This window comes from Geotrypetes seraphini, chromosome 2, assembly GCF_902459505.1.
Source record: "Geotrypetes seraphini chromosome 2, aGeoSer1.1, whole genome shotgun sequence".
Classification (NCBI taxonomy): domain Eukaryota; kingdom Metazoa; phylum Chordata; class Amphibia; order Gymnophiona; family Dermophiidae; genus Geotrypetes; species Geotrypetes seraphini.
In genome coordinates, this window is record NC_047085.1 from 427742095 (window position 1) to 427757749 (window position 15655).

Sequence of the window (15655 nt, forward strand, 5' to 3'; positions counted from 1 at the left end):
AAAGCTTTTTTGGAGCAGCACTGCCCTTTTCTGGTGACTGTTTGGCCTAGAGATTCACCCCGACTCTCCTGCAATTGCTGCTCCGACTTTAGTGCAAGCCCATGTTTTTAACCCATGGGTTTAAAGCAGGGCTGCACATGTCGTAGTGCAGCCCTGCTTTAAACTCGTGGGTTAAAAGCAAGCAAGCGGGGCAGCAAGAACAGGAGAGTCAGGCCGTGAGCTGTCAGCAGTACTGTTCTGGCTACCTCCTCTACTGCCAGAGCAGGGTACACAAAAATCCCCCACACAGGAGCTGCTACAGCTTAAAGGGGCTTTCTGCCAGCACTGTCCAAGAATGAAACTTAACTAAAAAAACTGAAAAGGAAAACAAAAAACCGGCACGAACACGAGTCTGGGCGGCAGCTGATTCGAGAGCAGGAGATGTGCCTCAGCTGATTCGATAGAAACTGGGGCAGGAGAGTCGGCAGGGACGTGAGCGACTGGTCCCCAGCAGTCGCTTCTTTTGTGATCGGCCATCCCAGTCGGAGTTCCTTACTTTTGTGTGTGAATCGCTGCCTTCCCTACTTTTGAATGTCCCTCCCCTCATTTGCATGTGCAGATCGGAATCGGATTTAGAGGCAGGTTAGTGATCGGGCTGGGTCGCAAAGGGGTCGCTAAGTGGTCAGGACTTGATTGGTGGGCTTAGTGAATCTAGCCCACAGTGAACAACAACGTCCACCTTCAATTAAAAGTTTAACTGTTAAATTAATCCACACCCTTGTAATTCCTTGAACATCTCTTAGCTCCCATGCTCAGAATTGCCAATATCTAGGCCTGGACATGTGAATTAGAAGTTATGCACACAAATTTCTAAGTGTATTCTATAAAGTGGTATGCATCAATTCTACTGTGTAGTTCTCAAAAGGGGCGTGGCCAGAAGAGAAATATGGGCAGATCATGGGCATTCCTAAAAGTTATCCGTACTGTTATAGAATACGCCTAATCCACGCCCAGCTTAAATGCAGATAGAGGTCTGGTTTTCATTAGCCTAAATGGGTGTGCCTACATGTTAGTCATGTATAAGGGCATTAAGCATGATTCCATAAACTGCGCATCACTTCAGAGGCATTTCATAGATTTGTGCTAAGTGCTGTCCTTTGTGGCACTGATATTTTAGGTGTCATATATTGAATATGGTCCTCTATGTGCTTTTCAAATAATGAAAATGTGTATTAGGTCCAGTTTTCTTTTAATGGACTAGAATTTGTTGCTGGCATCCCACGACTGCAAACCAATAGACTACTGTCATTATAGCATCAGCATGGCCATTAGAAAACAGGCTCAAACTAGGAAACATACCGGTTCAATAAGCTTCACATCAGAGAGATTATCTTCTGTCCCTTTTATTCCTTTGGAACTCCTTCGACTTGACTTTCTTCTTATCAATTTTGAGTCAAAGCGTTTTGGCGACACTTCTGGAGACCAATTATCAATTGTTAGCTCAATCTCTTCTTCTTCCATTTCATTTTCTGCTCCAGATGTCTGAAATGTTGTATATCACCCTTAGTGTTAAACAGAGAGTATTCTAAGACTGTCATACATGATTTCAATTTAGAGCAGGGCACCTACGTACAGTATGTGACTAGCACCAAACTGGCAGTTACCTGCATAAGCACTAGGTGCTATTCAACAAAACATGTGCTTAAATCCCTAAGCACACAACTGTATGGGTATGTCATGGTCACTTCACATCTTAGACATATTCTGCCATATGATCACAACTGTTACGTGGTTGTATCGATATTTTGGTTTGCCAAAGCCACCTATGTGTAAGTGCCATTACAGAACCAGCACCAAGACCAGCTTTTTTTTGTGATGTCTAATTTATCGTACCAGTTTGTAAAATTGCCACCTTAAGAGATTTACATGAGAATGTGTAATAGGAGCTTAGCTTCATAACTCAGTCACTGCATAAGTTTGCAACCAGAATTAGAAAACTTGTTTCATTTTTGCCCTTAATAAATGTTATATTTGTGATATATTAATTTTACAAAAAAATATTTTTTTTTTTGCAAGTAATTATACACAATGAAGTTTGCTGGAGCACTGAAAATGTTACTGCTACATGAAACTGTGTATCTACTTTAAGGCATGTTTCCTAGCCAGTTGTACAGATCTGCTTCCTTCCTTGTTTTTCAACTTGCAGCATAAATGAGATAATTTGAATATCTTTGGTCATTTATGGTGTCTTATATTATTATGTACTGGGGGACTACCATGTTATCTTATATTTTTAATGTAACTTATTGTTATGGATCTAATGTTAATGATTTATCTAATGGGGGAATTCTCTTTACCTGATCAATTATGTGTGTTTTCAAGTTTTTAAGTTCTCATATTTACAATTATTAAGGGAGGGTAGGGTGGGTGATAGGGGAGGATTGGGTGGGTTAAAAAGGGGTATTATTCAGATTCAAGTATTTATATTGGGAAGGGTGATGTCTACTCATGGTCTTCAAAATATTTCTAGTGATTTGATTAATTATTTAGATTATAAATATAATGATGGCTTTTAAAATTATTTCACTTAATGTTAATGGCCTTAATCACCAGATTAAAAAGAAAAAAGTATTAGCTTATTTGAAAAAGCAGAATGCTGATGTTTATTATATACAAGAGACCCATCTGAATATGGTGGAGTCAAGGAAATTGGAAGGGGGTTGGGTGAAGCAATGTTTTTTTTGCCCCTAAAGTTGGTAAAAAAGCAGGGGTAGCTATTCTTATTAATAAAAAATGTATTGCAAATTTTCAATTAGTAAATTCAGATCCTCTGGGTAGATGGTTACACGTGAATATGAGTATGGGAAATAGTACCCTGGCTTTGTTTAATGTCTATGCCCCTAATTCGAATCAAAATGAATTTTTTAAAACATTACAGCAATTGTTACTCCCACTGGCTGCTTCTAAAATAGTTGTGGCTGGAGATTTTAATGCTGTTATGGATCCATTAATAGATAAAAAACCATGTAAAAATATAAAATCTTTAGGGTTAGATAATTTGGTTCATTCGTGTGATTTAAAAGATATTTGGCGTATTCTTCATTTTAATGATCAGGAATTTTCCTTTTGTTCACAGGTCCATAAGTCTTTTTCAAGAATAAATTATATTTTTATCTCAACTCAGATTGTTCAGCAAGTGAATAAAGCTTCCATAGATTCAATTATTATATCTGATCATGCGGGTGTATGAATTGAACTTAAATTAGATCAACCAGAGTATAGTAGACCTATTTGGAGATTTGATAATACATTGCTCATGGATACAAAATTCCTTGAAGATTTTAAAACACAAATTAATGAATTTTCAATTTAATATTTCTGATGACATTTTCATGGAAACCTTATGGGATGCTTTTAAGGCTACCATGAGAGGTTCAATTATTTCATATTCTGCTTACATTATGAAACAATTTAAAAAGCAATATTCTGATTTGGAAAAAGAAATTAAACACGTGGAGGGGCAAAATAAAAAAAAATGTCTAAGTCTCTTTTGGCCTAAGTCCCTAAACGTTCAACCCAGAAGCAGGGAAAGTGTCCATAACCAAAACATACGTCCATGTTTTGATTATGGCCTTCCTCTGCCTAAACGCCCAATCTCCACTACGTCTAAAAGTACCCCCAAAGCACGTCTACACTTTTTAACCATAATGAAAAAAAACCACGCCTAAGCCAAAAACGTCCAACAGAAGGGCTTTTAGCTGAAGGAGGGAGCCCAAGCCCTCCTGGCCCAGGCGACCCCCCCTACCCCCACCCTCACTACAGTACGGGCAGGAGGGATCCCACCCGGGCCATGTGCCTAAGGCCCCGCCCACAGGAGGGGCCTAAGGCTCTTGGACCTATTCTGATTGGCCCAGGCGCCTTAGGCCCCACCGGGAGGCGGGGCTTTGGTGCCCCTGGGCCAATCCAGCCCCATTCTTCATTGAGCTGCATGCCGGACGGATGGGGAAGGGGGGTGGGGTGGGGGGGTCGGGGGGGTCGGCCGGGGGGGGTCGTGGGGTCGGCCGGGGGGGTCACGGGTCGGCTAGGGGGGCCGATCGGGGGGTCTTGGGGGGGCGGACGTTGGGGGGAGGGGGGTGCGTCGAGGGCAGGAGGGCCTGGGATCCCTCCTGCCTGTACTGTAGTGGGGTAGGGGGGTCGCCTGGGCCAGGAGGGCTTGGGCTCCCTCCTGGCCCGAACGAGTCGGGGGTGCCGCGGGTGCCTGGGGCAAGAGGGCTCGGGCTCCCTCTTGCCCCGATGTTATCGGGGGGGGTCGCGGCTGCCGCAGGGCAAGAGAGCTTGGGCTCCCTCTTGCCCTGATAGTGTCGAGGGGGTCGCGGCTGCCGCAGGGCAAGAGGGCTTGAGCTCCCTCTTGCCCCGATGTTGTGTGTGGTGGGGGGAGTGGTGCATCGCGGCAGGAGAGATGCCTCATCTCCCCTACCGCGATGCCATAACTCCTCTATCCAAACTGCCGCGGGTCACGGCAGTTCGGGTAGAAGAGTGATGGCATCGCGGTAGGGGAGATGAGGCATCTCTCCTGCCACGATGGTTAGGTTGCCGGGCCGCTGAACTGATGGCGCCAGCAGCCATCAGCTCAGCGGCCCGTTTTTCGGCACTTAGACCTGGTTTTATTTCATCTAAGTGAAAAAGGTCTAAGTGCCGACTAGGCAACCTTTAACTGTTTTGGTTATAGGTGTTGTACGCCTAGATATAGGTCGGCCCACCTCCCGCCTACTGCCCGCCCTTTCTCCTCCTCTAAACACATGTCTTTTCTCTCTGTGCGTTTAGAGGCAGGGGAAAGGCCTAAGTTGGTTTTAGATACGTCTAAAAACCAGCTTTGGTTATGGGTACTTGGACGATCAGGCTTTTTGATCGTCCAAGTAGCAATTTAGGACACTTTTTAGACGGTTTTTTTTTTTTTTTATTATTACCCCCTTAGAATCTAAATTGATTACTAAATGGGAGCAAAACACTTTGCAGGCTCTTTTAAAAGCAAAAGCTAAATAAAATGAATTATCTTCAAAATTAATTAGGAAAGATTTGTTCTCTAAGCAAACTTTGTATTATGGAAATTCGAATAAGGTGGGAAGATTATTGGCAAATTACCTTAAAGTAAAGAAAAGAAGAAATAATATTAGTGTTATTAAAGATGATAAAGGAATTATACATAATTATATTGGAAATATTTTAAGTCAATTTCTAAATTTTTATAAGGTCCTATGTTCTTCTGAGCCTTATGTTAACAGGAGTCAAGATGGATTACAATTTTTGAATTTAATTATTGGACCGAAGGTTCCTGAGCATATAAAAAGGAGTTTGGATGAGCCTATATCTCTAAAAGAATTAGAAACAGCGTTGAAATCGCTTAGAGTTGGATCCGCTCCAGGTGGTGATGGTTTCACAGTAGAATTTTATAAATCATTTCAAATTATCCTACTACCTCATTTGTTAAATTTATATCAGTCACAACTAACTAAAGGTTGTATTACAGGTACTATGGCTGAATCATTAACAATTGTTTTGCCAAAGCCAAATAGAGATCCCACTTTGGTTTCAAACTACAGGCCTATTTCATTAATAAATGTTGATGGAAAACTTTTGGCTAAGATATTAGCTTTATGCTTAGCTAAGGCTCTCCCTTATATTATTGATATGCACCAAACAGGATTTGTTGCCAAGAGACATTCCTCTAATAATTCCAGATTAGATAAATTTAACATATGAAACGCCAAAGATATGGTGGATCCGGCTTTTTCTGTATCTTTGGATGCAGAGAAAGCTTTTGATAGGGTGGAATGGACTTTTATGTATCAAGCATTAGATTGGTTTGGTATAGGTTCTGGATTTATACAAATGATTAAATATTAATAATAATTTATCTGAGCATTTTAATTTGCAGAGGGGGGTTAGACAAGGCTGTCCATTATCTCCTTTGCTGTTTGATGTAGTATTAGAACCCTTGTTATTAGCCATTCAACAAGCAAAGGGGATACAGGGTATTCCATATTCAGATATGGAATATAAAGTTTCAGCTTATGCAGATGATATTCTGCTCTATTTGAGAAATCCGGAAACTACCATTCCATGTTTGTTAGAATTGATTGAAACATTTGGGAAATTTTCAGGATATAAAATAAATTAGAGTAAAATCAGAAATTCTTCCTCTTAATGTACATTGTTCTAAAGGATTATTTTACTCTTTTCAATTCATATGGAAAGAAGATGGACTAAAATATTTAGGTATTATGATTAAAAAGACTCTGGATGACATAATGAAAGAAAATGAAAAACTTTTATTAAAAAAGTAACAAAGTTATGTTAGCAATGGAATCCTTTACATCTTTCTTGGTGGGGGAGAGTTCAAACTATTAAAATGATGATATTGCCTCTAGTTTGCTATCAAATGAGTAAGATACCAATTTTTTTCCGGGGTCCTTTTATAAAAAGCTTAATGGTATTCTTACGAAATTTCTTTGGCTGGGTAAAATGCCTAGAGTGGCTTTGGTATCTCTACAAAAATCAATTGAGGAGGGTGGGTAAATTTTCCAAATTTTTATAAGTATCATCAAGCCTATATTTTACGCCAGGGTATGTATTAGGTCCTCACAGAACTCATAGACAATGCTCCGGATTGGTTATATTTGGAGTGGCGACTTATTTCCTTTAAATTTGTCTCATGTGCTAAGTATCAAAATGCCTAGGAAATATAAAGAGAATAGATTTTTGATTGACACATGGAAAACATTGAGATTCATTAGTAATTTAACACCTATTCCAATAAATAAGTCAACGAATCAGTCTTTATGGATAAACTCCAAGATTCAAATTGGCAGATCTCAAATCTTATGGAAGCATTGTATTATTGCAGGTATTCGAACTCTGATTGATGTTATTTCAGATGGTAAACTGCTTGATTTTTCACAGCTACAACATAGATTTGGTCTCAATAAATCACAAAGTTTTAAATGGTTGCAGCTAAAGCAGGCTATTCAGGTAGGATTCCCTGAATGGAAAACTCTTAATAATCAATTTAGTTTGGAGTTTCTATGCTTCCAAGAAGACTTCCTGGGACACCAAGCCGCATTATGGTATAAATTAATATCTGGATATATGAAAAAAAGCCAAAAAATGGTCTTAGAGACATTTGGAGCATTGAGATTAAGCAGCAAATTTCTGCCTCTCAATGGCCACGAATTTGGTCTTGGAGAATGAGATGTATAGTGTCTGCATCTATGAGGCAAACTTGTTTTTTTCTGTTACATAGAGCTTTTTGGACCCCTGTTCGTTTGCAAAAGTTAGATAGCTCTAAATCTAATAGATGCTGGCACTGTAATCTGGAAGCAGGGACACTTGATCATTTATTTTTTTATTGTCCTTGTATTATGATTTTCTGGAATTCAATTTGGTCTCAAGTAAATTCTCTATTAGAAAACCATGTTGCTCTATCATATGATATAGTTTTGTTTGGTATGGCTATGAGGAAAAAAAGTCAAATATCATCAAATAATAATAAACTTTTATTGATCATGACAGGGGTCGCCATTCAGCATATTACCAACAATTGGAAGAATCACACTACCGTATTTTCACGTAGATAACGCGCACCCGTGTAAAACGCGTGGGAAACCGAAATATATGTTTAAAAAATTTTGTATACCGCGCATGCTGCCCGACTCTCCTTTCGCCCGCCCCGACTCTCCTCTGGAGACCCCGACTCTCCTTTCGCCCGCCCCGACTCTCCTCTCCCCCTTGAAGTCCTGTCCCCACCCTGAAAGCCTGATGCCCCCCCCTGATGTCCAATTCACCCCCCCGCAGGACTGCTCGCACCCCCATCCCGAAGGACCGCTCGCACGCACTCCCACCCGCACCCCCACCCTGAAGGACCGCTCGCACCCCCACAACCTCCCGACCCCCCCCCCCATCATGTAGAAGCTCCTACCGGTGTCCTGCTGCTTCCTCTTGGCGGTCCCGGCCCTTCTGTGAGCCCTGCGCCTGCGCTGCTTCTTCCGGCGGTCCCGCCCTTTCTCTGACGTCAAGCCCTCTTGCCCCGCCGACTCCCCGACACGATCGGGGCAAGAGGGAGCTCAAGCCCTCTTGCCCCAGCCAACTGCGGCACCCCCGACACGATCGGGGCAAGAGGGAGCTCATGCCCTCTTGCCCCCCTGACTCCCCGACACGATCGGGGCAAAAGGGCGCCCAAGCCCTCTTGCCCCGCCGACTCCCCAACTCCCTGACAATATCGGGCCAGGAGGGAGCCCAAGCCCTCCTGGCTCTGGCGACCCCCCCCCCCCCGCTAGTTGTTCGGGCCAGGAGGGAGCCCAAGTCCTCCTGGCCCTGGCGACCCCACCCCCCGCTAGTTGTTCGGGCCAGGAGGGAGCCCAAGTCCTCCTGGCCCTGGCGACTTTGGGCCAGGAGGGAGCCCAAACCCTCCTGGCCACGGCAACCCCCTACCCCCACCCCGCACTACATTACGGGCAGGAGGGATCCCAGGTCCTCCTGCCCTCGACGCAAACCCCCCCCCCCCCAACGACCGCCCCCCCCCCCCAAGAACCTCCGACTGCCCCCCCAGCCGACCCGCAACCCCCCTGGCTAACCCCCACGACACCCCCACCCCCCTTCCCCGTACCTTTGTGTAGTTGGCCGGACAGACGGGAGCCAAACCCACCTGTCCGGCAGGCAGCCAACGACGGAATGAGGTCGGATTGGCCCATCTGTCCTAAAGCCCCGCCTACTGGTGGAGCCTAAGGCGCCTGGGCCAATCAGAATAGGCCCGGGAGCCTTAGGTCCCTCCTGGGGGTGGGGCCTTGGGCACATGGTCGGGTTTCAAGTTTATTAATTCTTTTGATTAATCACTTAATCATAGTTCTAAGCGATGAACAATTTAAAATACATTCAAAGGGAAACAATACAATACAATACAAACTTTGAACAATACAATAAGGTTAAAAATTAACTCATCATATTCATAACACAAGGTAAAAAGGGGTTGTGAAATACAATTTAATATAGAAAAGCAGAACAAAAAAAGGAAAGATACACGAGGGAAAGAAATAAAAGCATATTAATAGAATAAATCAATGACCTGGGTATTAAAAGATTAAATATCAAAGGCATCTTTAAAAAGAAATGGGTGTGCCTTAAATCATCATTGCATGCCTGGATTTGATGCACTATTGTTCCAGGTTCCAATTCCAGCTTATTAACCAACTTTAGAACTGTGTGTTCTAGTGTTAGCTGTCCTTGCACCTAAAAATAAAATTTTTAAAACTATATGAACAAAAGTGAAAAAGGATACCTGCATGGAAACAAGCTTAAAGTAAACCCCTTTCCTTTCCATCAGTTCATTGTGGCTTCCCAGTTCTGTGATGATGCCATCTTTAAACCCAGCTATAACATCAGCATTTCTGATTGTAGACAGACGATGGGCTACGATAATGGTGGTTCGACCTTCTCTTGCCTAAAATAACAAATTCTTAGTTAGTTTCAGAAGTATATTAAGCTTCATCATGAAATACAATGAGGGTCGAAATTCGGTGTGATTTAACTGGATAGAAGGGCTTTTAACTGGTTAAATCATGCAGACCAGATCTAACCTGGATTTTCAGTGGCACTTACATGGGTAGCACCAATGAAAATCCAAGCAGATTGCCTCAGCACCATTCCGCAGTGTAAGAGCAGTGCAGAGGTGGAGTCTGAGCCATGCAGGGATTTATCAATCCACCACCACCATACAGCGACGATACCCAGCAGTACCCAGGTAACTCTTGGAGGTTGTCTAATACTCAGATATTTAGCGCCAGTATCTGAGCATAGAATGGTGCTACTATGTGGGTTTCTGCCAGGCACTTGTGACCTGGATTGGCCACTATTGGAAACAGGATACTGGGCAAGATGGACCATTCGTCTGACCTAGTATGTTCTTATGAATATGGCCCAGCACTGACTATCCAGGTATAGAAAACCTCAAGGTGACCAATGTTTAAAAACATTGATAGTCGCAGGCTCAACAGTGACCTAAGTAAATATATTCAAATTTCAAGGAAAGATTTTGACTAAACAAGCCTGCCCACTTCCAGTTTACAGCAGTCTTTTACTTGCAACTAAACTAGTCTCACATCCCTTGCTGATACAGAATCCTGTCTACCTTAAAAAAAAATTTTTCTCTCTCTCTTTTAATGCCAACTCTTGATAACTTGTAATTCTCTCGGAACTCTTAATTACACCAAGATTCTAACATAGGTAACTCTATTATTGTTATTTCCCAGTTACCCCTTTAACCCTTTCAGGACCATAAGGATCGTAGGCCAATTTTTGTGGTTTGGACGACATTTTTATGGTAAAAAGGGCTTGCAGATGCCAAAAAATTGATTTTTTTTGTGAAATATCATTATTTTTATTTTAAAAAATCACACTTCTGGCTTATGGACAGTGTGGCAAGTGAATCTTCTCGTCGATCTGGCAACAACGCTAATGAATGAATGTCGGAACCAGTTTGTTTACATAAAGGCAGTATCATATGGAATCCGTACATATCAAATTTAGAACTGTAGACTATCCCAATCAAAATTTATAGGATTTTAAAGTTATGGGACAAATATGTCCCTTGGTCCTGAAAGGGTTAACTGATCAATGAAACCCTCACACCTCCTTCCTAAACCATAAGACACTGTTAGATGCAAAATGTGCCAACTGCTAACACATCACTAAAATTACAATAGTTCAGTTATTCTATATTCTAGTGCAGTGCTTCCCAACTTCTTCAAGCTAAGTACCCCTACATAAAAAAATTTTCAACTGAGTACCCCTGAGTTTCGAGCAACATACATAACAAGGCAACATACATAACGGATTCCGGAACTTGACTGCGGTGAGAGATGGACACAGTCTTATTGCTCTCCCTCACTCTGCTTTTTAAATCAATTTAAAACCTCATTTTTTATTTTATTTTCATAATTTGGGCTGATACTACAATTACTAACAGTAGGAATGTCTTCTGGTAGGCAAACTCATTTAGACATGGCTTTTGCAGCAGCTGGATATGCAAAGAGGACTAAAACAGATCCTCCTACTCCATCAAAGGTACCGCTTCCCAAGGATACTATGGAGCTTTTAGATCAGATTATTCTTGATTGCAGTCTATCAAGAATATTATGAAAGAAAATACTAATGAACTCTTTGGAGTTAAAATGGAGATAGCTAATCTGACACAGCAAATAGCTATCTGCAATACTCGGGCTGAGCAAATGGAGAAATGGATCTCTGTGACTGAGGAGAATATGGTACAATGTAAGAAAGATCATAATTTGATCATCCGGTTTCCAGGGAGGTCGAGGAAGCTGAGAACTGGAGCAGAAGGAACAATTTATGAATTTTGGGGATTCCTGAGGGTGCAGAGGGGAAAAACCCTATTGCTTTTCTTCAAAAGGTTGTTCCTGAAATCCTCTCAATTCAATTTGAACTTCCCTTTGAGATCGAGAGAGCTCATCGTGTTCCTGCACGAATTACCAACAAACAGCAAGGTCCGAGGCCAATTATTATGAAAGTGTTACATTTCCAACAAGTTTGGCAAATTTTAGAAGCTGCAAAGCAGGTGAGATCATTGAAATGGCAGGACGGAAGAATTTTTTTTCTACAGGATTTTGCTAAGCACACCGCTCTACTAAGGAAATAATTTTTACAATTAAGGCCACAATTAAGAGATTTGGGAGCTCAATATTATCCAGCGGTAATGTTTTATCCAGCGGTAATGAAAATTACCTATCATAATAAAACTTCTCACTTTCATGATCCGAAGGTACTGCAAGAGTTTATTAATGAACAACGGAATGCTATGCAGTAATAGCGGTTGCTGAACGATGGTTGGAAAATGACAGTTGGCAGGGAGTAAAAACTAAATCCATATATCAATAAAATAAATCCAGCCTCTCACTTTTAATCATCCTGATTTTATTTCATCGGATTGATTGCTTGGCTCGTGGTGGTGTGATTTTCTAACTGTGATCTGACTCCTGGGGTGGGGTTTTTTTTTTCAGTTGAAGTTGCTGTGTTGTTTGAACCTGAGACGCTAAAGTTGGGCGTGGAAGAGGAACTTCGGGAGTGGAGAAATGTCTTCAATTGGATGTGAAAGGGGTGGGTGTTAAATGTGACTTTATACTGATTTGTGCAGTGCTTCAGGAAATGGCAGGTCAGCAGGAGGGAAGAGTCGTTGCTTTTGAAAATTTATTTGGTGGGCTGCAGGAAGGCTGCTCTGAAAATAAAGATGAGGAAAGTCCTGTTGAAGGTACGGATTCAAATAATGACATTCTGCCAGGATTTGAAAAGTAATAAGTGCTGCTTCTGCTGAATTTATACAGGAAGTATTAATTACAGAGCCAAGACAGAAACTGTTGCACATTCTACTATTGTCACTGAAATGAGAGCATCGGGCTTCACAATTGCTGTTGCAGGTCAAAGTTTATTTCAGTGAGTCGGAGAGGGATGAAGGAAACAACTTATGGACGAAGATTTGTTCAGCTGACTATTTTTGGACTATTTGTGGACTATTTGTCAACAAGTCCATGTGAACTTCTAAAAGCTAAGTTACTCAGAATTTCATATTCTGCTCTTTTCACTGTTTTTCAGCATTATATCTGGTTAATTTCTATTCTCCTCCTACCTGTTTCTTACTTAAAAAAAAAAAACCAAAAAAATAATAAACCCTTCTCTTTCCTCTGTTAAATCTTATTTCTTCTTCCTCTTCATAGGAATAAGGGTAAGACTTATAGTCCCACCCATCCCAGAGATCTCAGCTCATATATAGAGAACCAAATAATCAGGAATACTCAAATCAAGTCACTTCACAACTAATCAAGATGACCTTTATTCTATGCAATCACTGTGGTACTTTAATTCCAAGACACACTATTTAAGGCTTGCCCCATTTGTCTTCAACTTGCTAGTGTTAAGGAGGAGCTTTGCAAACTTAAACAGGAATTGAATACAATTAAAGCAGCTTCCATCACTGCATAAAATCATATCAACTTACCACCTCTACCTCAAAGAATAAAACAGCCCAGGAATAAATGAGTCACAGTAGGCTCAGGAAGACTGCGACATATAACACAGAAACATCCACCTTCACAAACATCACCTTTACAGAATTCCTTCGCTCCACTAATGCACTGCGATACTCAAGAAAACAGAAGGTAGCTGGGACTGGAACCAATGAAGGTAACTCAAGAGAACAAGTGCACCCTAAGCACAAATAAAAAAGCCAAAAACAGAAAACTATTACTGTTGGGGGATTCCATCATCAGAGGCATTAATCTTGGAACACAAGGCGAAGAGACCAAAATAGTGAAATGTCTTCCAGGATCCTCAGCTACCAGGAGTTCCAGGCAAATACTGACTATAATTAAGGAAGAAACTAAGGATTTTAACACTGATGTTGTTATCCATCTGGGAACAAATAACCTGGCCAACAACTCCACACTTGCAGCACAGAAAGCTTTTCGGGAGTTTGGTGAGGGCTTGAAACCTTTTGTAAAGACTTTAACTTTTTCTGAAATACTGCCTGCATATGGAAAGGGAGAGCAAAGAGTAAAAAAACAGAGGACTTTAATAGGCGGCTCAAAGCCTGGTGTCATCAAGAAGGCTTTAGGTACACAGGAGGATGGGGAAATACATGGAAGGATCAGAAGCTATATTGCACTGATGGGCTACATATTACTACAGCAGGAAAAAGAAACCTTTCAGAGAAATTTAGACAAAATGTTTCTAGGTATTTAAACTAGAAGGTGGGGGTTGTATATGTATGAAGGACAATTATAGAGACCAACTCCAGCAAAAGAAAAGATGTGATGGTAGTAAAGAATACAACGTAAACAATATCAGCAATTCATTTCATAGCATTGCAACGGAAAGTGAAACGAAACAAAAATCTGTACTAAAAAGGAGATTACTGCTGAAAAATAGCTGGAAAGCGATGATCACAAATGTTCGCAGTCTAAGCAACAAAGTTCATGATCTGCAAGCCCTGATGTTAGAGGCAGATCTAGATATTGTCGCTATCACAGAGACATGGTTCAGTGAATCACATGGATGGGATGCAAACATACTGGGATATAATCTTTTTAGGAAAAACAGAGATGGTCAAAAAGGTGGAGGAGTAGCACTCTATGTAAAGATCAATATCCAAGCGACTGAAATGCAATGGACCTGGGGAGAGGAAGAAGCGATATGGATCGGTCTGAAAAGAGAAGATGGAACTTCTATCTACGTGAGTGTAGTCTACAGACCTCTGACTCAATCGCAGCAAATTGATAAGGATCTGATTGTGGATATCTAAAAGTTTGGAAGGAAAGAGGAGGTGCTGCTGTTGGGAGGTTTCAATCTGCCGGATGCGGACTAGAAAGTTCCATCTGCAGAATCGGAAATAAGTAGGGAGATTGTGGATGCCTTTCAAGAGGCCCTGTTCAGACAAATGGTGACGGAACCCACGAGGGAAAAAGCAATATTGGATCTGGTCCTCACAAATGGAAAGAGTATCTCTAATGTTCGAGTGGGTGCTCACCTGGGAAGTAGCGATCATCAAACAGTTTGGTTTGATATAACAGCTAAAGTGGAGAGCGGCCGCACGATACTTAAAGTCCTAGATTTCAAACATACGGACTTTAATGCAATGGGAGAATACCTGAAGAAATAGCTATTAGGATGGGAGGACATAAGAGAAGTGGAAAGACAGTGGTCTAAGCTGAAAGGAGCGATAAAAATGGCTACGGACCGTTATGTGAAGAAAATAAATAAAAACAAGAGAAAAAGGAAGCCAATATGGTAGAGAAAATAAAAGGCGTTCGTGAAATATAAAAAAACCAAGAAGAGGAATGCAGAAAGGACTACAGGGTGAAACTGAAAGAAGCCAAGAGAGGGATACGTCTGGCGATAGCAGAGGCGGAAGAACAAATGGCTAAAAATGTAAAAAAGGGAGTCAAAATTTTTTTCAGATATATTAGTGAAAGGAGGAAGATAAAAAATGAATTGTTAAACTAAAAAATGCTGGAAACCGATATGTGGAGAGTGATGAGGAAAAAGAAAATGTGCTAAACAAATACTTCTGTTCTATGTTCACAGAAAAAAATCCTGGAGAAGGACCAAGATTGTTTGGCAAAGCTACACGAGAAAATGGAGTAGATTCTGCCCCGTTCACAGAGGAGAGTGTTTATGAGCAACTTGAAAAACTGAAGGTGGACAAAGCAATGGGATCTGACGGGGTCCATCCCAGGATACTGAGGAAGCTCAGAGAGGTTCTGGCGGGTCCTATTAAAGACTTGTTCAACAAATCTCTGGAAACGGGAGTGGTTCCCGGGGATTGGAAGAATAATGGAAGTGTTGCTGAAAGAAAAGATATTGTACTTCATTGAATCTAATGGGTTACAAGATCCGAGGCAACATGGCTTTACAAAAGGTAAATCGTGCCAACAAACCTGATTGAAGTTTTTGATTGGGTGACTGGAGAGCTGGATCAAGGACATATGCTAGATGTAATTTACTTAGATTTCAGCAAAGCCTTTGATACGGTTCCTCATAGGAGGCTGTTGAACAAACCTGAAGGGCTAAAGTTAGGACCCAACGTGGTGAACGGTGGTTAATGGAAGTCGCTCGG

The 15655-nt window shown here is 41.5% G+C and overlaps 1 protein-coding gene across 1 annotated transcript in view; it reads right to left on the bottom strand.

The window, feature by feature from the left end:
* ABCB1 (ATP binding cassette subfamily B member 1) overlaps positions 1-15655 on the bottom strand; it is a 356266-nt gene that overhangs the window by 127874 nt on the left and 212737 nt on the right. Inside the window, exons 15-16 of the mRNA XM_033931220.1 lie at positions 9311-9472; positions 1339-1521 (exon numbers count right to left, since the gene is read on the bottom strand). Coding sequence (XP_033787111.1) covers positions 1339-1521; positions 9311-9472 — 345 coding nt within the window. The remainder of the gene's footprint in view (positions 1-1338; positions 1522-9310; positions 9473-15655) is intronic.